Consider the following 21,923-nt stretch of genomic DNA (forward strand, 5'->3'; position numbering starts at 1 on the left):
ACAATGTTGTGCCGCCTGTTCTAATGTGATGTTGTTTGTTCATCTTGTAAACAGATGAATTCCTTGATTTTTTTGGAACGAATTATGAATTTCAGAAAACTTCTCAGACGGTTTCGATAATCATGTCTTGCTTACATTGAGGGTCGATACAGATCCATGAGTTCATTAACATGACAAATTGCTATCATTCATAGTTTGTAACTACAAGTTTCAATGGAAGGGGCAAGGAAGAACTTGACTGACATTTACATAGTCTCCACCTCCATCCAGAAGAACATAAAGAACATACGGGTAAGTTAGAATAGCAGTTATTACTACATCCAGTTCATCCAAATTCAGCATCTGACTTATACTTGGACGAAGTGGAGCAAGAACACGCTCTTCTAAAAGAACTGAACCAAATTCCACCTGTGATATTCTAGAAGTTGTGTTCTCGTCTTCTGAGAGATGTTTCCTGTTTTCTGTTTTATTAAATAATGAAGAATTTGCATGTATGTATTTTTCTAACTTTGTGAAAGTGACAGCACCTACAACCACCGAATTTTGTTGAAACATATTTCTCCACCCGAATACGTGCACCTCGAAGCCTGAATTTTGAATTCCAATTTTTATTTTTTTATTTCGCATTTTGTACGAATTTGATGAACTTTTGACTAACAAACTCAACAAGTTAAAGCAAGCATTGGCAATGCTGTTCGAAATAAAACATTTTTGTTTCCAGATTATTGCAATTAGGCAAAATGTAAGATATTTATCTTCCAATTTTAATCTTCGAGCTTGGCAATTTAAAAGCAATATATTATCATTGGCTGAAATAAAATACTTTTATCTTTCATGTGCCAGCAGTTCTTAAGATTTCTTTAAAAAATCCTAATTAAATAAAAAAAAACGCATTTAAATTATGGCATGTCTGATAAGAAATATTAAATATCTTTATGAAATTACTTTAGCTGAACTCATTAAAATGCTTATATACATTTTCTTTTTTCGTAAGAACTATATTAGACAGCTAGTTCTCTCAATTTTCGGGTTTGTTAACACAATTCAGCGATAGATTTATGATAGCAAAGGATTATTATGACTGTTTTTACGGCGGACGAATGCTTGAAAGATTCAAATGAAAGATTAAAAAATTCCAGAATAACGGAGGCGAAAATCTTGATAGCATAGACGTCAGTCACTTCCAAGATAGGTAGGCAGTCGTGTTTTCAGCTTTAAGCGTCTACGAAAAATGAACAAGAACTGGGCTTTCTCAGAAAACTGAACCACATTAGAGTGAGTGGAGTTTACACACACTTGCCGTTATTGATTCAGCTTTCCGCGTCACCTTAAAATGACGTAGGAACTAACTAACGAGAACATCTATTTAGACAAAGGCATTGCTCCCGTCTCAGGAATTAAGTTTATATAAACGCTACTTTCGCGTTGCAGGAAAACGCCAAGGTCACTTATTGCCTTGGAAACTTTAGAAAAGATACCTTTAATAACATCCTGAAGAAGAGGACGTTTAACGGTTTAAAGAAAATATTTGCTTTGCAATAATAGAGAGTTTATTTGTCAAGTAATGTATTGTGGATTATGTAAACTATTAAGCGGAGTTATCTAAACGTATAATAAAGATTATTTTAAGAGGTAAAATAAGTTTTTGTTCGGTGAGTGCTTCTTTTCTACCAAACGACACACTGCAGAAGCCATTAATGACACGCCAGTAAATTATTAGAGTTTGTCCAAGAGTGAGTTTTAATATAGGGTCTCCGGGAACAAATGCTGGGACTTCTTGAAGTGCTTGCAAAATACATACAGGGTGTCAACAAAGTCCCTGAATAACTTTAATAGCTTATTGTTTGGTAATAAAACAACTTTGGTATTGGTCACGTTTTCACAAGCAGAGTTCAAATATATTTTTGTGATAAGGTGACACACGTTTCATAATCTCGACATGCACACCACTGGTTGCTTTGGTTGATGGTCTTACAGCTGTGGGCCAATCTAATTAATTAATGTTAAACCCCGGCTGTTACTGCATGTTCGTTAAAGAATAATGGTCTTAATATCTTGTCACGCATCTTCTCATACCAAACATTCACTTTCGGGCTGTCCCACTTCAACTCTCTTGTGACATGAGGATTTTCGGATCCCCAAATCCTTGCATTATGTGTATATTAATAGAAAACAAATTTTTAGGGAAAAACTTTGGTATACGTGAATAACACCATACAAATTTACAGCCCTCAATAATAGAATTGCTTACAGGTTTCCCTCAATAATAGGATAAAGCTGTTTAGGGACTTTATGGACACCTTATATTATGGATTGAAATCCACTGAAACCTTTTTTTTTTTATTATTTCTTTCACTCAAAATGATCATGAACAAAAAGTTTCAGTGTATGCCCTATCAACAGCATGATAGAATGTCATACCAATATTCAGTTTTAGTTCCTATTTTGGCAAGAAGTCCTGGTGTAATGCTTGCAATTGAACGCCGAACCAATTGTTGGAAAACTCCGTCTGGTCAAGATTACTATTTTTTTGACGGGGGGGGAGGGGCTAAAATAACGTGGCTTTTTTTTTTTTTTTTTTTTTTTTCCCTACGATGAATCACAGCAGTGGTTCTCAGCCTTTTTTCTTTCGCGTGTTCCCTAATGAGATTTAAGGGCCATTCACATTGTGGTTTATCTGAGCTAACGGAGATGGATAATGGGTCATCTAACTTCGCTATACGTGAAGTTCAGATTTTTCAATTGAAATACTGATTTTCTCGACACTTTTCTTCTGGAGTAGTATCGGCTGTGCCTGATATCTCTGTTGGCTCAGATAAACCTAAGCGTGAACGGCCCTTTTTATGTGTTACCGGCCTCGTATCCTTAATCTCTCTCTCTTCTTAAACTAGGATTCCCTGACCTCCCTCCAGCATTCTTGCAGTTTATTTTACAATGGCAATGTTTTAATTAAATTAACAAACTGCAGTGAACAAAGTCAGAAAGGTAAAAGTTGGTTCTCTTTCACAGAATGATAATTTTGAGACCGCTTTAAAGAAATCTTCATTAAAAGAATGTTAACTCCAATTGTCGTTTCTTTTTGGCTACTAATATTTGAACAATCTTTAGAATACTTTTAAGTGGCTTCCTCTATGAATTAGTTTTTCATTCGAACTCATATTTTTCGGTTTTCAGAGCTTCAGGGAGGTAGGGCTTCTACTTCCATCCCAATTTTGAGGAAGAGTACCCCAGGGGTGGTCCGAGGGTTTCCCACCCTTCTCCCCTTCTACCAGACCACAGGAAAGGACTTTGTAAAGTGCCTCGAATATTTCGGTTCGAATTTTTCAGGATATAATTCACAAAATTTTAACTTGTTGAGCACAAAATCAGTTTTGGCAGACGTTTTGAAAGCAGTTATGAAACTGATGTATAAACCTAAATTAAGTTTATTTATCTTTTAAAATATATCAGACAGTTAGGCAAATTTTGTAGCCATTCATTAACATGGAATTTCGAGCATAACTGACATGGCTGATTCCGGAACAAATGCATGGTGTAATCGTTAAATCAGAACACAAGTGATTTCTGTTCTATGCAAAAATCTACTTTTTAACTATTTATTTATTTTTAGGTAAACAAAATTTCATATTTAACAACTTTGAAAGAATACGAATTGTAAACGAAATTCCACACTCGAACTGGTTTGAATATCATAATTTAAAGAAAGGGAAATATTTCTTTAAATGAAATGGCATTGGCTAGTTTATTAAAAGCACTATTTATACTTTTTATTTTTTATAGTAACTATTTTAGGTGGCTGGCCGCGCAGCAGCTTGTTATTTGAAAAGTGATTCGATGCAATAGTGAGATTCAAGGATAATAGTCCTTTCGAGCTAAAACATATATGACAACATTTAATACTCTATCTCGAATTCTAAACATATGCTGCTTTTAAAATTTTTGCAATTTTAGTGTTGAATTTTAAGTGAGAAGAAAGTTGATGTTGTTGTCTTGTCCATGAATTTCACGGAAGAATGGTTGTCAGAGCCTTAAGGAGGTTGGGCTTCTACGATCATCCCAATTTTGAGAGAGAGTACCCCAGGGGTGTTCCGAGGGTTTCCCACCCTTCTTCCCTTCTACCAGACGACACGAAAGGGCTTTCGGCACGACATAGATTTAGAGTGCCCTCATGTTTCAAAGACATTATACATTTACAAACATCCATGCCTTCTTCGGGATTTAAACCCGGCCCATTCGTTAACGCAGTAGGCTCCCCTAACCATGATACCGTCAGGGCGGCAAAGCGAGAAAGAAAGTTTAAAAAAGTTGCGTCAGAAGAAGTGAATCCAAGAGCACATAGATAAACTGCGAGGTCAACGGAGGATAAAACACCTTAATACCATCCGAAGCGACGTTAAAATCTGAATCCCTTCAGACTTTTTTTTTTTTTGGAGGACAGGCTTGCACTATTACACACAGATGACTCTTTGGCCCACTTGCGGCCCTGAGTTTAATAGCCTGAAGATATAAAAACTCAGTAGCCCTACAAGATGAATAAAACCATGTCAAAGGCCATAAATCATAACAAGGCTCTAAACACTGAATCACCGCCACTCCTGCTGCATTTTAAAAAGACACCAAATGTTAGGCGAAGGGTAGCAGTATTAAGTCATGCGCTGAAATCTCTTGTAACCAAAGTATTAAGAGCAACGTAGTGGCGTCACCTGAAAAACAGTTTCCCTTTTAACCCTTGGTTACTAACACAGCGGTTTGCCCCGAAGATCAGTATTCCTTTACTTTACCAAGGTGAAGTTTAAGTACTGCAAAATAAACATCAAAAGGAAAGTCACATCACATCCCATATTTCCAAGAAGCGCAAGAAGCAAAATAAAAACAAATTTGGACACCCTTTATGCAAACCGGTCTTTGCGGCCATGCTCTTCAATAAACAGACTGTGATTGCAGAAGAAAAACTGGTGGGTCCAGTTCTTCCAAACCGGCATATTCCGGAGAGCCGTTAGCTTGTTTCTGTGACCACTTTTTATGGTTATGAAATATCGCCCGAGAGTGAATAAATCATACAGGAGAAGCTCAATTAAGCAAAATGTGTGCAGCAGAGAGCCTTTTTTTTCCCCTCCGTTTGTTATTCAAGCAACTGCTTGAGAAGCACTTACACGTGGCCTCGCGATTGGAATCAACGTATATAAGACTTGCATAGCCCTTAGATGTTCCGGTCAAAGGTTCAGAGGCAATAAATAAGTGCCACAAACGAGTTTTGCATCTTTATTTATTATTTTTTTTTGCCTGGTACATGCCACCCACTAATTGCTTGTAATATTTTACAGATACGTATAGTAAGTACCAAAGATCGTTTTACACAGGATCGCCTCTCTAGAAACCGTATATTATTTCAGTAAAGAAATAATGTCGTTTTTACAACCCACTGGTTATTGGTATTATTTATTGCTTAAATCTGATATCGTATATCAAAAGTCATCTTTTATTACTCGGCGTTCTTTATAAATTAAACCTTATTTCAGTCTGAGAAAGAATTTTCGGGGCTGTCTCTGTTGAGAAGGCAACGATTTCGAAGTTCAAGAATTAGTACGCGCTTTTTCTTTTTTTCCCTCCTTTTTTGAAAAACACAAACTGTGATAACCATTTTAAAAAGCATTTGGAGCCTATCATTTAAAAGGTGTTCTTCACTTATCAGGGCCGGATTTAGACTTGATAAGGCTCTAAGCTATTTGAGACCTGGGGCCCTTTATAAGTTTGTTATACTATATTTGAATATTATATTGTAATTTTTTGGGAGTCCCCAAGAAAGAGGAGGCCCAAGCTATAGCTTGTGTTGCTTATACGTAAATCCTGCACTGTCAGTAATCCGTTCCAGATCCTTGGACGTGTACCAAGCAAACGTTTCTAATACGAAATAAAGGGAAAATAAAATTAATCTCTTCTTACAAAAAATTCTATTATTATTATACTGTTTAATACAAAAACACAAATGCAGTGTTTGAATTACACAACAGTAAGTAACAAGCGCAGTAATTGTAAACAAGCGTAGTTCTTGTAGTCGTGACACATCCAACTCGACTCGTATTCCAAGCAAATGTACACCAAACAAAAGTTTTCGAATTCAAATAAATGGCGCGTACCAAACTGGAAGTATTACCAAGCGGAAGTTTACCGAGGTATCCCAGTACTCAGGATGTTTTGTGGACGCTTCTATCCATTCATTGGTACCTCTTGATCTTGGGACACTTCAGTAACATTTAATTTATTTGAAAAGAAAGGGAACATGTAAAATGTAGCACTAAACAATTTTTACATTTTCGTATTATGCAAAACAGCATCACATGCACAACTGAATTTCTTCCTTTTCATAGATATTGCACACCTTTTTAATCAATCTTAAATCTGTACCATTCTTACAGGGCATTAACAAATCAACTGTAGTTGCTCGCATCGAGTTTCCATGTCGTATTCTCCTGATAAGCTTCGCAATATTTCAGTCGGTTTCGTTATTAATGTATGAAAATGAAATGAAATGACAATTGCGCGATGCTAAAGACACAGAAATACAAACTTCAGTAGAACAGCGTTCTGCTGGTCTTAAATTTCTAGACCAAACAAAGCGGAAGGCCTTTGTCTCTACTGGGATAAATAACAGCTATTGCGAGGAAGATAAATAGCTACAAATAGCCAAGAAGAAACACAAACATAAAGTGAAATTATCCTTAACACAGGAGAAATACTACAGATCTAAAATAATAATCACCGAACGAGACGAAATAGAAAATCTCTTTAACAAAACAGCCGTAGATTCTGAACTAACTGACTGAGTGAATGCCACTCACAACTACCTATTTATAGCACTCTTAAACAGATAATGTAAGCAATTCTGGAAACTTCGTGAAAAAATCTCTGCTTGGGCTTAAAAAACACGCTTCCAGAAGCTTCCATATTATCGCCAGGTTGGCAAGAAATATTCAGTTATTTACCATAAAAGTATCGTTTCTGACCCATTAGGAGGAGCTTTGCTAATACCTCCAACTTAATTTCAGCCATCTTAATAATTCCAGCGTCAATCCACTCCGAATTAAAGATCACAATATGTATGTGAAAAAAACTAATGCTACGAAGTTGCCTCGAACTCAGTGTTAAATAAAGTAAACTATACATAACCACAAAATTAGTTTAGAATCAGCACTAATTAATTATGTAAGTAAATAAATCAAAAAAATAATAAAAAGTTTGAAACAATTCAGATTTCAACATCGCACCAGAGGGTTTGTTAAAATATTTTATGCCCTCTGAGCTCGCAGTTTACTAGTCTTTCCTGGACTCAGTCCTGCTCATACAACTTTGTCTTTTTAATTTTATTATTAAACAACTCTTTCTTTGAACTTACGCAGCATAAAATTCAAAAGCAAACCCAAAAAATTTTAAAAGTAGCACATGTGTAAAACTCCAAATATAGGGTTAAGTGTCGTTATAACGTTTTTCTAACTCAGAAGGGCTATTATTCTCGAACCTCCCTTTTGTTTCGAATCCCTTTTGTTCACTTTTCAATCACTCAAATCTAGCCGCCAACATTGCCAACCACCTAAAATTATTGCTATAAAAAAGAAAAAATATATAATGCTATTCATAAATTCAGCTAGTATCATTTCATGGGTCTTAACAAAGAACTGTTTTTATTGCTTTTAGATCGTTTAGTTTATTTATAAAGTATTTCTCCCACCTTCTTAGCATACCTTCGTGATGCAATGGTCAGCACACTCGGAGCGTATTCGGAGGTCCGAGGTTAGAGCCCCGGCGAGAGTATTGCTCATTTTTCATGTCTTATGCTTCGGAATAACCTTATGTCTCTACATGTTAACCAATAATAGACAGAATACTCTACGCTAAAAAATAAACAAAATTAAATACCCTACGCTTTACGAAATGGCAACGAACTTGCTAATGGAAAGTATAAATATTTCACATCGTGGAGAGACATATTTCTTTTAAATAGAGGAGTTCTTTTATTAAATTTGAAAAACAAATATTTAAAAAATTTCCGAGTGGCAACATGTTTGAAAAGTGATAGATAGATAAAAATGAGAATTGAACATTGTTAGCACATTGTTGTTAATACACATTACAAAATAATAATTATAAAAAAAAAGATAATAATAAAAAATAAATAAATAAATAAAAATAAAAAGAATCGGAAAGTTTTCAGGCTTTATATTACCCCCAAAGGAGTGTTTTTTTAACGTTTTGTGTGTTACCTTTATTTATTAAATATCATGTTCTTCGCACTTAAACCACAAAATTCAATTCAACAGCAATATTACAAAAGAGGATACTTTAGAATTTCTTACACGCAATCTCTCGCTGGAGATAATTTTTTTTTTCTCCTACAGTGTTGCCATTGCTCGCTTTGAAATTGTTGAGTAGCTTAATCAAAAACTCATAAATGCTTTACAAAATATGAAATAGATAATAAAACCAATTCGAAATTCCAAATTTGGGCTTCCCACATTCGAGTGGAGATATGTAGATGCTATATATAACCCATATAGATGCACATATTCGGCTGGAGACGTACGTTATTCAAAATTTGATGACTGAAAACATAAAATCACTCAATGGTTATATGCATGTTTGCGTTAAAATCCAGCTGGTCATACGGAGCAGCGGTTAAACAAACTATGGGTCAACGTGATTAGAGTCTGGTGGTAAGCTTTAGACTCTTCGAGGATTCCCTCAGTAAGAAAACTCTTTTATGACTCCTTAGAGCAGAGTTAAATGATTATATGCATTTAAAAAAGAGTTTTTAAAGCAAAAAGGGGAAATAAAAACGTTAAATTCAATTTAAATAATTTTAGATACCTAAATTTAAAATGGCTGCAGGAACTTTAATTTGAATGTAAGGAATCTTTTGCATACTTAATTCACGAACCAGTAAAAATGTTATAAATTTTTTATATGCTATACCCTTTTAAATCCACTAAAAAAACTATTTGTTGTAGAAATTCTGTAACTTACTCTGCACGGGGGGGGGGGGAACCTCAATATCTCCCGTTCTAGTGAGCCGATTAATGAGATTTAACTTGCGTTTTTCATGTCTTGAAACTGTGACTTAGGATAAATATTAGATTTATGCATAGTACTGCTCTAACATAAGTATTTTGACAAAAAATCCGACTTTTTTTTAAATGGCATACTGAATTTTTTTCCATATTTCAATTGTACCACTCAAATTATGCCAAAATGTCAAATTTTGCAAAAATCGCTCGATAGTTTTCAAACAATTAGCTCTAAAAATTTTAGCTCCTACATGTTAATTGAATTTGATTATATATTTATTAATTAGTATATCCTTGTCCATTAAGTTACTAGATTTCTTCTTTCACAGTTCGAGATTTAGATTCAAACCAAATAAAATTGGCAGATATTTTCTAATTAATTTTAAAAATTTGTATTTTTCAGTAATTAAAAAAAATTTTCAAAAACATGTTTGAATTATAATCCATAAAATTTTTACCGTCACCTTAAAATAGATGCATTTCTAGGCATACCAGCAAAAAATTAGAGATTTTACTCAAGATTTCCAAAGATATACGCGGATTTACGCACTGGCACGTTTTGAAATTTCGCATATTTGTTATAAGCGATAATAACACCAAATGCGCTTTACGCAAATTATTTGAAAGCATGAACGATGCACCTTTTTTCCCGTTCGTGCATAATGAAAAGAAGGAAAGGAAAATATGTTATTATAAATTAAGAATTTCGCCAAGGGAACTATTCTTGGCGCTACTGAAAAAAACTGCGCCAAGATATATTTTTTAATTTCTCAGTAAGTTTCTCACTAAATTTTACAAAATTTAATATTTAGGTATAATTTAGATGCAAATATTAAATTTATTTTTGAGTTTGACAAAATGGAGGCTAAGAGTGAGTTTGTTGGCTAGGTATATATGACTTGTGGGTGGTAAATCGATTGAACGACCTTTGCGAAATAGAATCGCATTTGATTTGTTAACATAGATTGAAATTCCAAGATATGTAGCCCATGTCGCTATTCAAATCAATATAATACTAAAATTGACTGTAAATATTATTTTTAGTCCAAAGGGATTTTGTCCCTGAAGGAGTATTGTTTTCGTTTTGCGATTTTGCGTTGAAAACTTTAAAAGGCTGTATCACTTTTCAAATCGTTGCCACCAAGTACTATCGCCCTGTATTATATTTGAAGAAATTAAATAATGAAGAATCTGCATAAATGTAAATATGTTTCTCGCATTGTGATAAAACAACGGTACCTAGAGCCATCAATTTTGAATGAAGTAATCCTACTGCGAATATGGGCATCTGAAGGCCCAAATTTGAAACTTGGAATTTGTTTTATTTTGTAAGACTTGTATTTGTAAGATTTTATATTTTGTAAGACTTAAACGAATTTTTAATTAACAAACTCAACGATTTAAAAGCGAGCAATGACAACATTCTACGGGGAGGGGGAACCTTTTTATCTCTAGCGCGCGGACTGCGTATCGAAAATTCTAAAGATGCTTATTTAAAAATTATTTTGCGACATTGCTGTTGAACTGAATTTTATGGTTTAAGTGCAAAGAACAGGATATTTAATAAATAAAGGTAACACACAAAACGTTAAAAAAAATTAAAAAATAAATAAATAAATAAATTAATTAATTAATTAAAAAAAAAAAAACGCCCGTTTAGCCGTAATTTAAAATCTGAAAGATTTTCAGATTTTTTTTTTAAAACTCTTTTGGTCTTTGTGAGAACAGCTGTATCGTTAGTGAAGAGTGTTAATTGAATTGCAGTTTAACCAAAGAATATGAATGGGAGTCATTATTTAACAGCCATAGTCTTTAATAGTCTGGTTCATAATTTTTAAATAAAATGTTCCAGTGAGAGTTTCCATTCAATCGGTCAATTACATGCGACATTTTATCACTTTCTCATGTCACGAAATGGATTTTTAAAGAAATTAAAGCTGGCTACTTAAAGATATTTCTAGTATTAAAGAAGTAAGAATTAAAAGTCGTAAGAATTAAAAGACTTACGCAAAGAATTAAATCATTTAATATAGCGTTCTGACATTCAATAAAGCGTTTTAAATCGAAATCGACAATATAGCATTTTAAATTATTCAGTATAGCGTTATGACTCTCAGATGTTGCTGGCCGTTTTGGATCGCATTCATAGAAGAATTTCAAGGCCTGTCTTTACGCCTGTGAAGTTTGTCGACGTCTTACACATTTTTCGGTTCAATTATTCTCCGTGGCGTTATTACGAAGCTTTACTTCTTTAATTGCGCCGGGCCGCGACTACGAGCATAAACATGCATGACGCATTCTTGGCAATTTATTGATGAAATACGTTGAATGGAACTTAGTTTGGTTTATTTAATTATGGCAAAGCATACTAGGGCTATCTGCCTCTAAGGGGGGAAGCCTTCGTGGAGGACTTTCTAAGGGAAACTGGCTCGTATACACGTTACACATGAGGAAAACCACAAAAACACCCATGCAGCCAGCCCGTTCGCAGGATTCGAACCTCTGACCGAACTACCAGTGTTCAGCGACTTTACCGCTCGACCGCTGGTGGGCTCGTGAATGGAACTTAAATCATGTAGTAGGGATTTTTCCCGTTCTTATTTTTTCCATGTTTATTTTCGCTGCATTCAAAGAGCACAGATTTAAGGAGGCAAAAAATTACTTTTAAGTAATCAGAGATAATATGCTAATCATTATTTCTAATTAACTGTTTGATTACATTAAGTTTAATTTCGTGCATTTATATATCTGTTTCTATATTGCTAAAAGTATATATACAAATATATACAATTTGCTATATATACAAAATTTTAATCTAAAGTGTAATAAATAACTATTATTATATAATAATTGTTATTACAATTATTTAATGATTATATTTTATCGTATAATTTTCATTACAATGAATTCTAATATAATAATTATTGTAATTGATTATATTTTACTATAAAAATAAATTTTATAATAATACTATATCAATAATTAGTATCTTTTTTATTTTTGAAAATATATTTAAAAAAAAGAAATTTTTTAATAATTAGTTATAATAATAATTATATGATAATAAATGATGATTATAGTTATTTAATTAATTATAATAATTACATTATAACAAATAATCATTATATTTCCTTTTGATTTTTGGGCTAAAATCTACATGCATTATTGAAAAAGGGGGAGGAAACCAAATTTATTTTAGAAAAAGAGAACGAAACAAATTCTCACATAAAGGATCACAATATTAGCTAATGTCACATTAAATCAACTACAATCAGGGTAGACCCCCCCTCAAACGGCTAGATACATTTTGATCTTTTTTTTTCTAAACTAGAGAATATTTTCGCTAAGAAATATAGTTACATTATTTTTAGGAATTTTATTTTTAAAAGTAAGCAATGAAATATGCACTATTCACGTAAAATTTATATGTTTTAAAAAAAAGATATTTACGTAATTTTTACGTAATTAAAGGGGAGGGGGCTTGCAGATGCCCATATTCGAGTGGAGGACTACGTTATTCAAAATTTAATGTCTCCAGGTACTGCTGTTTTATCACAATGCGAGAAACACAGATACATTCATGCAGATTCTTCATTATTTAATTTCTTTCAATATAAAGAATGGCTGTAACATTTAGTGGCAAAAATTTGAAAAGTGAAACGCCGCAAGGACCCACGCAAAATAGAAGACCCACGCAAAATGCCAAAACAAAATTAATAGCCCTGAGCAAATTGCCCCTTTGAGCTAACAAAGAATTCGTATTTCAAAATTTGGGCTTCAAGGTGCAGATGTTCGGATGGGGGACAATTTCTGTACCAAATTTGGTGGCTCGAGATTCCGCCGATCTTTCACAGTGCGAGGAACATGCATACATGCAGATTCTTTGTTACTTTATACTAGAGATTACTAATTTAAATACAGAACTTTAATTTTGAACACATTTTTAGAAAAGAAGCATTTTAGCATCCCTATTGACGCCTCATCAGCAAACACATAATGGAAATTTGCAGGTAAAACTCGAGATGTTCAAATAATATTAAACATTGTGATAAATAATTTAAATATTTCCAAATAATAAATATTTATCAGCGGCAAAAGTTCATTCATTTGTGACAGTAGATCTGTTAAGTTCTCAAAATTACAACTACAAAAAATTCAACTTTCAACGATTTTCCGTTTTTACAGTTTTTTACACATGACTTCACCATCTGGAATTCGATTTTACATTAATTCTGTGAAGAATCTTAGCACCTTTCGGACGGAGAATAATTTATTTGTTTCAGAATATTTTAAATGCCATCCTTGCTTTTGTAAAAAATTGCTTCTAGAGATGAATCGTCTCGAGAAAGGGGGGGGGGTAATCTAGCATAGCAACATGAGTGAGACTGAAAAATTTTTCTGTTTCTAAATAAATTAAAAGTGTCTTCTACGAATGATCACGTGATAACGTATCTATTGAAATTGATGGATGGAGATTGTAATTTATGAATGAAGACTACTGAAAATAATTTTATTGTGTGGCTCATTTCAAAGCAGCAAAAAGCACTTGCAGAATAGAGAATTTTGTATTACTCTTGAAAATCTTACAGAAAAAGAGATTGTGCGATGCATTAAATTAAATTTTGACTTATTTATCAACGAATGTAATTACTTTTTAAATTCTTTTTTAATATTTAAAAAAATATTTAAAACAGTAGCTGCTTTGGCGGCCATAGCCTAAATTAGTTATTATTATAAAAATGAAAAAATATATAAGAATTTTAATGAATTCAGCTAGTGTAATTTCACAGATCCAGTTAATAATGAATTAACACAGAAATGAAGAAAAGCAATGATTGCTTTTAAATCGCATAATTTGTTAATGAATAGCAAGACTTTAAATTCGAAAGAAGAATTAAATATCTTACACTCTTTCGAATCTCAGTACAGAGGGGCGTGAAGATAAAAATAAAATGTTTCGGGCAAGCAACACATTTCTGTTACATCGCTGAATTTTCTGATCAAGTTTGAAATATAAATATCTTACGCTTTGCCTAACATATTCAAAATTTGATGGATCTAGGTATCGTTGTTTTATCACAATAGGAGAAACTTACGTACACTGATGCTAATTCTTCATTATTTAATTTCTTTAAATATAATACAGGGCGATAATATTTGGTGGCAACAATTTGAAAAGTAGTAATCAACTTGTAGTGCTTGTTGTGAATCAACGCAAATGCCAAAACGAAATTAATAGTACTTCTGATCAAATTGCACCTTTGGACTAATAGATAAATAAAAATATTACATTTTTCCAAATAGCAACAGTCTGGCTCGCCAGATATCAAAACGTTTCCATCAGTTCTCGCGTTCAAACCGCTGAGTATGTTTTTTTTTTTTTTTTGAAAATTTTAAATTCCTTGTGCACCACATGGTATTACACAAGAGAGAGTATTACAGAGTATATAACAGGGGTAAGTAAAAAAAAAAAAAAAAAACTTACAAACTCACAGATAACACGTAAGAGATAAACTTACAGAAGAAAGAGAAAGTCATTTTATGTTGGACAAATACGTGAAGAGAGGGAGGAAATGTAATATTCACAGAGTTTAACCTAGAGATGAGTTCCTTTCGTCCTTCCTTGAGCTTTGAACAACAGAACAACAAATGTTCCGAAAATTTATACAAAATGCGAAATGAATTAAAAAAGAAAATTCGAAATTGAAAATTAGGGTTTCATGTACATGTTCGAGTGGAGGATTATCTATGTTCCATATATGGTAGCTCTAGATGTCGTCGTTTTCCCACAATGGAAGGTACATACACAGGTTCTTCCTTATTTAAAACTACAGACGGGAGATAATAGATGGTGCCTAAATACAACTAGTAGTACAATGCAGAAGTACTTTAGATTAAGAATTTTCATAATTTTCTGAAGATCAGGAATAAAATTCAGAACTTGTCCTTCGGCCGTGATATCTTCAATTCTTCTCACGATTTCTTTTACTGTTTTTTTTTTTTTTTTTTTTTTTCTCTTAATGGTCTGAAGTGTACTCATTCACGTTCTGATTTATTCTGCTCATTATTCCGCATCTGTCCTTTCCGTGAAATAAAATTAGAACTCAAGAAAGGTACTTTTCTAATTCATACGTTACCACAGAATTTTGTCATTGCCATCAAACATTATTTGATGCAGATAGTGCCCGTGGAAGATAAGAACCTCGAATACAGGAAGTAAAAATTAAAAAATTTCGTAATATAGGTTATAAGGTCCCGCCTTCTTAGCGTGCCTTTGTGGTGTAGTGGTCTGCATGCTGGACGCTTATTCCAGAGGTCCGTGGTTCCATTCCTGGCGAAGGCGTTGCTTATTTTTCAATTCTTCTGTTTCCAAAATATACCTAATGTCTCCACAGTGGCGCCCGAACTAAAAGAGTGGAGGATGATGGATCCCCTAAAACCCCAGTTTGGCGATTGGGTCCCCTAAAACCCCAGTTTCCTTTTAAAAGGAGGAGTATATAAGGTATTTCTCCCGCCTTCTTAGCGTACCTTCGTAGTCTGCATACTGGGCGGTTATTCCAGAGGTCCGTGGTTCGATTCTCGGCGAAGGCTTTGCTGATTTTTCATTTCTCTTGTTTCCAGAATATACCTAATGTCTGTCTCTACAAGGTATATGTTAGAAAAATCTTAATTACATTAATATTCAGGGTTTAATTTATAAAATTAGACGTGAAATGAGAATGAACAAAATAGAATGAAAAAAAAAGACAAACAACGAAAATTAAATACGTAAAATAATAATTAATAAAGCTGTAAATAAACAGCGATTAAATTATAAGCAAAGAATTAAATAAAAAAGAGGGGGGAAGAGGAAAAAAGATAACGAATCTCGACTTTTACGTCATGTAACTTTCGTTACCAATTTCACTTTTGAAATAACGAACCGCGTAAACGGCCAGCCGACTAAAATAGTTACCTTAAAAAAGAAAAAAAATATATAAATACAGCATTTAATAAATCCAGCTACTGTCATTTCGTAAATCAGCCTGAAGATTAATAAAAGAGATAGAAAACTGCGTTTATTGGTTTTTAATCGCTTAGTTTGTTAATTTTGTTAATCAATAACGGCGAGATTAATTTTCAAAGAATAATTAAATATTTTACGCTTAGTCAAATGGCAACAAACTGGTGAATAGAAGTTAAAAATGTTATACCGGATCCAATGTTAGAAAAGTCGAATATGTGTGCCATGGATGCAAATCAGTTGATCAGTGTTCACATTTACAGAGTGGTAAGTGTTGTCTTACTTCTTTTTTACATGTATATTCACTATACTATTTATATTTGGGTTGTAAATTGAAGAAAGTATCCAAATTAGGATAGCTTCACCTGTAAAAACTGTTACACTTGGAGTTGGCAAAAAATGTTCCACATTTTTGTTTAATTTTTTTTCCTGTTCTGACATTTTTGTTCACAAAATGTTATATGAACTGTTAACACAAAAAAATACTGTATCAGTGACTGAAAACATTGGAAAATATCAAAATTTTTTGTCTAATTATTTTTTGTTTTGAAGCTGTGGATGGCTATGATTTGTAAAACAATTTAGACTGGAATGCTAAGTTTTAAAATTTTTATTTTGGAAAACAGGTAAGATGTTATTTTTTATATAGTTAAAATTGTAAATTTTACGATTCTAGTAATACAATCAGTAGGATATTTAAATCTAACTATTATAATCTGCATTCTACAAATTGTTTTAATATTAATTTTAAATGAGCAAAGATGAGTTGCCTACTTTAGGTACTGTTTATATTAACTGTTATTTGTTTTTACTTTAGTTATTATTTACAGCGTTAGCAGTGATTGACACCTCGACATCAAATAAGATTACAAAAAATATTATGAAAAAAAAAAGGTTACGTTTAAAAGTATACATATGTACGTAAGAAAATGAAATTGATATTTCGATTTTAAATCACTACAGACGCACTCAATTGATCAATATTTACGTTTATGAGTCATGTTTTCGAAAGTGATGATAATCAAAAACAGAGTGCATTAAACAGTCAACACATTTTAGTTGTTTCTCTGTGTGCGCTCTACAAGAGTTGCTAGACATCAATATTAACACATTAAAAAAAGAGAAAAAAATTATTCTAGCCAAATCATTGGGGTTTTGAAAACAAGGGTTGAACGTTGGACAAAAACAGGTACGTAGGTTGATCATTTTAATTTAAAACGTTATTCGATCCTTTAAAGAATTGGAGGGTTACTAATATCTTTATAATTTCCAATAAAGTATTAAATGTTGCCATGCATTTTTATATATTCGGCACATTATTTCTTTAAAAAAATATCGATAACGTTTGGTAGTAATATCCATTTATCAGTGTTGCCATACATTTTTTTAGCCTAAAAAGGGGCCAATAATCTGGAAATGGGATTTTGGATTCAATTACTATAAATGCGTTAACTCGCCTTTCATTTGAGTTTGTTGCCATTCAGCAAAAGGGAAATATTTATCTTTCAAACTAACGTTGTGGATTAACAAACTAAGCTATTTGAAAGCAAGAGATGCAATTCTTTAAAAAAAATTCATTCCTTACTTTTGAATCGGAAGGATTTGAATAATAAACAAAATGGCGGCAAAAATTCGAAAAGTGGTTCGCTGTTTATAGGGGACAATGGAAAAAGAAAAAAAAATCTGAAAGGTTTCAGATTTTAAATTACGTTCAAAGGGGCGTTTTTTTAACATTTTGTGCGTTACATTTATTTATTAAATATCATGTTCTTCGCACTTAAACTGTAAAATTCAGTTCAACAGCAATATCGCAAAATAATTTTAAAATGAGCATATCTTTAGAATTTACGATGCAGAGTCTCGAGCGCTGGAAATAAAAATGTTTTTTCTTTCCGTACAATGTTGCCGTTGCTCGCTTGGAAATCATTTAGTTTGTTAATCAAAAATTCGTTAAAGTGTTACAAAATATGAAATCTCTACATATAATAAAAGAAAGAGTCTGTGTGTCTTTTCGTTCGTGCTGCGCGTAAGCTAATAGACCCAGAGCTACGAAATTTAGTATATAGGTGCATCGAGACAAGAGCCAGTGCACCTCCAAGCGATTTTTGGATCAGATTTTTTTAAAATTTTATCTTTTCGATTTTATCGCATCATTTTGAATAGATTCATTCTTTTCGAAATGTGGTTTCGGCAACAGTTTTTCGTTCATCTGTATACTGGGCTGCTGCCTGTTGTTGCCACTTGAGGGCGATAATTCTGTGCAGTTTTTAAATTTAATGTTTCTCTTTAATACTGGACGTTTGTTGAGAGAAGGCAACGGGAAGATGGTTAATTTCTTTATTAGGATAGTTATTATTTGTATTAAAAGATATTGCTTATTTCATTGTAATTTTGTCATATGTAATACATTTTTTCAAAATTTGTGGGTTTTTTTTTTTTTTTTTGGTTGAAGTTCCTCTGCATAGTAAAATTCTGCGCAGTTTTTAAATTTAATGTTTGGTGTTCCCTTCAGGCATTTTCCCGGTACATTTAAAAGCCAGACGAAGGCTGGCCGCATAGCTGCTAGTCGATAATAAAACAAAGTACAAATTCAAATTAGGGCTTCCACATGCCCATATTCTATGAAAGATTAATAATAATCTTTCATAGAATACAGGGCAATAAAATTTGGTGGCAATAATTTGAAAAGTGAAACGACGCTTATCGTGAATCGACTCAAAATGCCAAAATGAAATTAATAGTCCTTCTGGGCAAATTGCCCCTTTGGAGAAATAACATAAAAAAGGTGAAAATTGCCCTTTAAACTTTGATTTGACTTTGGTGTGGAAGACAGTAGTTTCCGGTTTGTCGTTTGTCAAGAAAACTGGTATATACCCACTACTAATCAACAGACATATCAAGGAAAGTAAAGTTGATTTTGTTAGCTAAGAATGTAGTCTTTAAAAATATTAAATTAAAAAAAAAAAAAAAAAAAAAAAGAGAGATTTTTTTTAACCGAAATCGGTCTTGAAGTCGGTTACCTTACGGTAATTTCTGATTTTTGACAAAATCGCTGTTGTTTCGTCGACCAGCTGAAGTAACAGAATTTTTTAAATGAAAACAATGATTATACATTATTGGAAAATGATTTGATTGATAACGTGTCACTGAGACTAAAAAGTTTAAAATAGAGTTCTTAATAAATAAGCTTTCATTTTAAACTCATAAACTAATAAATGAACTAAAAAAAGGAAAATAATTTATCATATAGTTTCATAGAAACAAGAGATTAAAAAATTTTCTTTACAAAATTAATTAATTCTCGGCGAAGGCGTTTGCTAATTTTTCATCATGCCTGCCTCCAAAAAGTACCTAATGTCTCTACAGTGGCGCTCGAACTAAAAGGTTGTGGATGATGACTCTCCACACCCAGGATTTAGCGACTGGGTCCCCTAAAAACCCCGGTCGCCCTTTAAAAAGGGGGGTATATAAGGTATTTCTCCCGCTTTCTTAGCGTGCCTTCGTGGTGTAGTGGTTCTGCACGCTGGGCCGGTATTCCAGAGGTCCGTGGTTCGATTCCCGGCGAAGGCGTTTGCTAATTTTTCATCTTGCCTGCTTCAAAAAAAAAAAAAAAAAAAAAAAAAAAAAAAAAAAACTAATGTCTTTACACAGTTTTATATCACAACTAAAGCATGGGTGCCTAAATAAGGAAACATAATTATCAAATTGCATTATAAGAAGTACTGTTAACTTTACACATTTATTAAAGAAGCTCGCACTTTTATTATTCGTCATATAAAACTGAAAAAGAATTTTGTAAAGAGAATTATTTAATCTCTTGTTGCCACTGAACTAGATGACTATATGATAAATTATTTTTCTATTTTTGGTTCATTAATTATTTTATGGGATTTAAATAAGAATTTATTTAATGAGAACTTACAACATTTTTTGGTTATTAATTTGTTATTTATTTACAAAAACCCAGATCACATACAAGTTAAAAAACAATAGCTAATAATTTCCTTGGGTTTGCTGTATCTAAAGGGCAGTTATTAAATTCTTTCTCTGAAGAAAAATAGAAATTTGAATGCCTTTGGCAACCTTTAAGTGAACATGTATCTGATGAAATTAAAAGGAATGAACCAAGTAGTAATTTAAGGAACTAGATATGGCAGATACGTCGTGTGAAGGAAAACATTCCAGCCCAAGTAACAGATGACATTTTTTTTCTTTTCTTTTGCGCATATAACCGCGTGTTATCGTGCAACAATATTATATGCGTAACTCCACCGTCGAAAGGTGCAAAGTAAATAATTTCCATCGAGAGCAATCTAATCTACAGAACTGATGAAAAAATCTGTATTTTATTTTAGGAAACCTTATAATTGGTGACGCATGTTTGTTATTAATATTTCTGAAATAAAATTCATAGCTATCTTTAGGGAGCAATTAGCATATTTTTGTCAGCAAATATCTTTTCAACCCGTAATATTTATAGAACTGTGAGATACTAGGTCAGTGCTCAATCTAAATTAATCATTAAGTTTTCATAACACATTTTTTTGTTCGATTTCTGAGTACCTACTACACTGACCTTTTTTCTGATAATATTTACTTCTTAAGGCTTCTTTTTAAGGCTATGTGTTGTTTCGAAATTCGCAACTCACACTTTCGAGGATCAAAATCTTTTCTTGTTTACATGCCCTGGATCTGTGAACGGAAGCCGAAGAAATACTAGTGTTGCTCTGTTTCATTTTTCCTGGGAACAAAAACAAGCGCCAAGGAGGTGAAACAATATGTTTGTTGCTTTTTCGGACAGAAAAGGAATAGTTCTTTCCCCCCCCCCTCCGAAAAAAATGTTTGTTGGAATCCATACATTTAGCAAAATAACTGGCGAAAAACATGCAAGGAATGTATCTGTCTTTTTTTCATCATCTTTTTCTTTTCTTCTGCTTCTTCCTTTTTTTTTTTTTTTCGGTTGTTGTTCTTGTGTTCCCTAATATAAAAGATAAGAAAAGAAAAATATATTCCATTCCTATCAGTTAATTAAAAAATTTCTTTTTTATCTCTATTATTAAATAATGTAGAATTCGTATAGTATATATTTCTCGCGCTGTGGGAAAAGGACGTCACCTAGAGTATGATAAATAATTTATCATTAATAATTTATCACCAACTGTATGATAAATAATTTATCATACAGTTTCAAGGAAACAAGAGATTAAATAATTCTCATAACAAAATCCCTCAATAATTTTATATCACGAATAATAAAACAGTGGGCTTTCAAATGACGAAATCTGTTAATCAAATTGCATTGTTAAAAGCATAAGGCATTAACTTTATACATTTATCATGGGCGCGTTTCGCATTCATGCTATGAAATTGTAGATGAATTTTGTAAAGAGAATTACTTAATGTCGTGTTTTCATTAAACTACGTGCTAAATTATTTGTCTTCCTTTATTTCGTTAATTTTTTTTTTTTCGAGTTTTAAGCAGAGGCTTATTTTATAATAAAAACTTTTTTTATTTATTTTATTTATGATAACTATTTTAGGCGGCAGCTATGCAAGCGGATAATTTTCCTTAAGACAACCATTTTCCAGAGTGTTGCCATTCGAAGGGATGTGAGGTTTTATTCTGAAATTATAATTGCAGTTTTTTTAACAAAGTAAGCGATTTAAAAACAAAATATTAAAATGTTAAAATATAAAATGTTATCCTTGGTAAGCTATACCTTTATTTTTTAATAAAACAGATGAACGAATTGCATACCAATTTTACTGCCATTACATTACATATTATTTTAATACGTAATTTTTTCCCCAATTGTGGGCACCTGCCTATAACGGCACTGGCCTCTACTAAGGTGAGAAGT

The 21,923-nt window shown here is 32.6% G+C and overlaps 1 protein-coding gene across 1 annotated transcript in view; it reads right to left on the reverse strand.

The window, feature by feature from the left end:
* Positions 1-210: 210 nt before the first annotated feature.
* Positions 211-21,923, reverse strand: part of LOC146999162 (uncharacterized) — a 29,537-nt gene continuing 7,824 nt past the window's right edge. The window contains exon 4 of the mRNA XM_085811438.1: positions 211-461. Within this exon, the coding sequence (XP_085667564.1) occupies positions 211-461 (251 nt within the window). The remainder of the gene's footprint in view (positions 462-21,923) is intronic.

The sequence above is a fragment of the Stegodyphus dumicola genome, chromosome 1 (genome assembly GCF_044657685.1).
Source record: "Stegodyphus dumicola isolate Sdum_Otavi_A_Nest chromosome 1, ASM4465768v1".
In the NCBI taxonomy this organism is placed as follows: Eukaryota; Metazoa; Arthropoda; class Arachnida; order Araneae; family Eresidae; genus Stegodyphus; species Stegodyphus dumicola.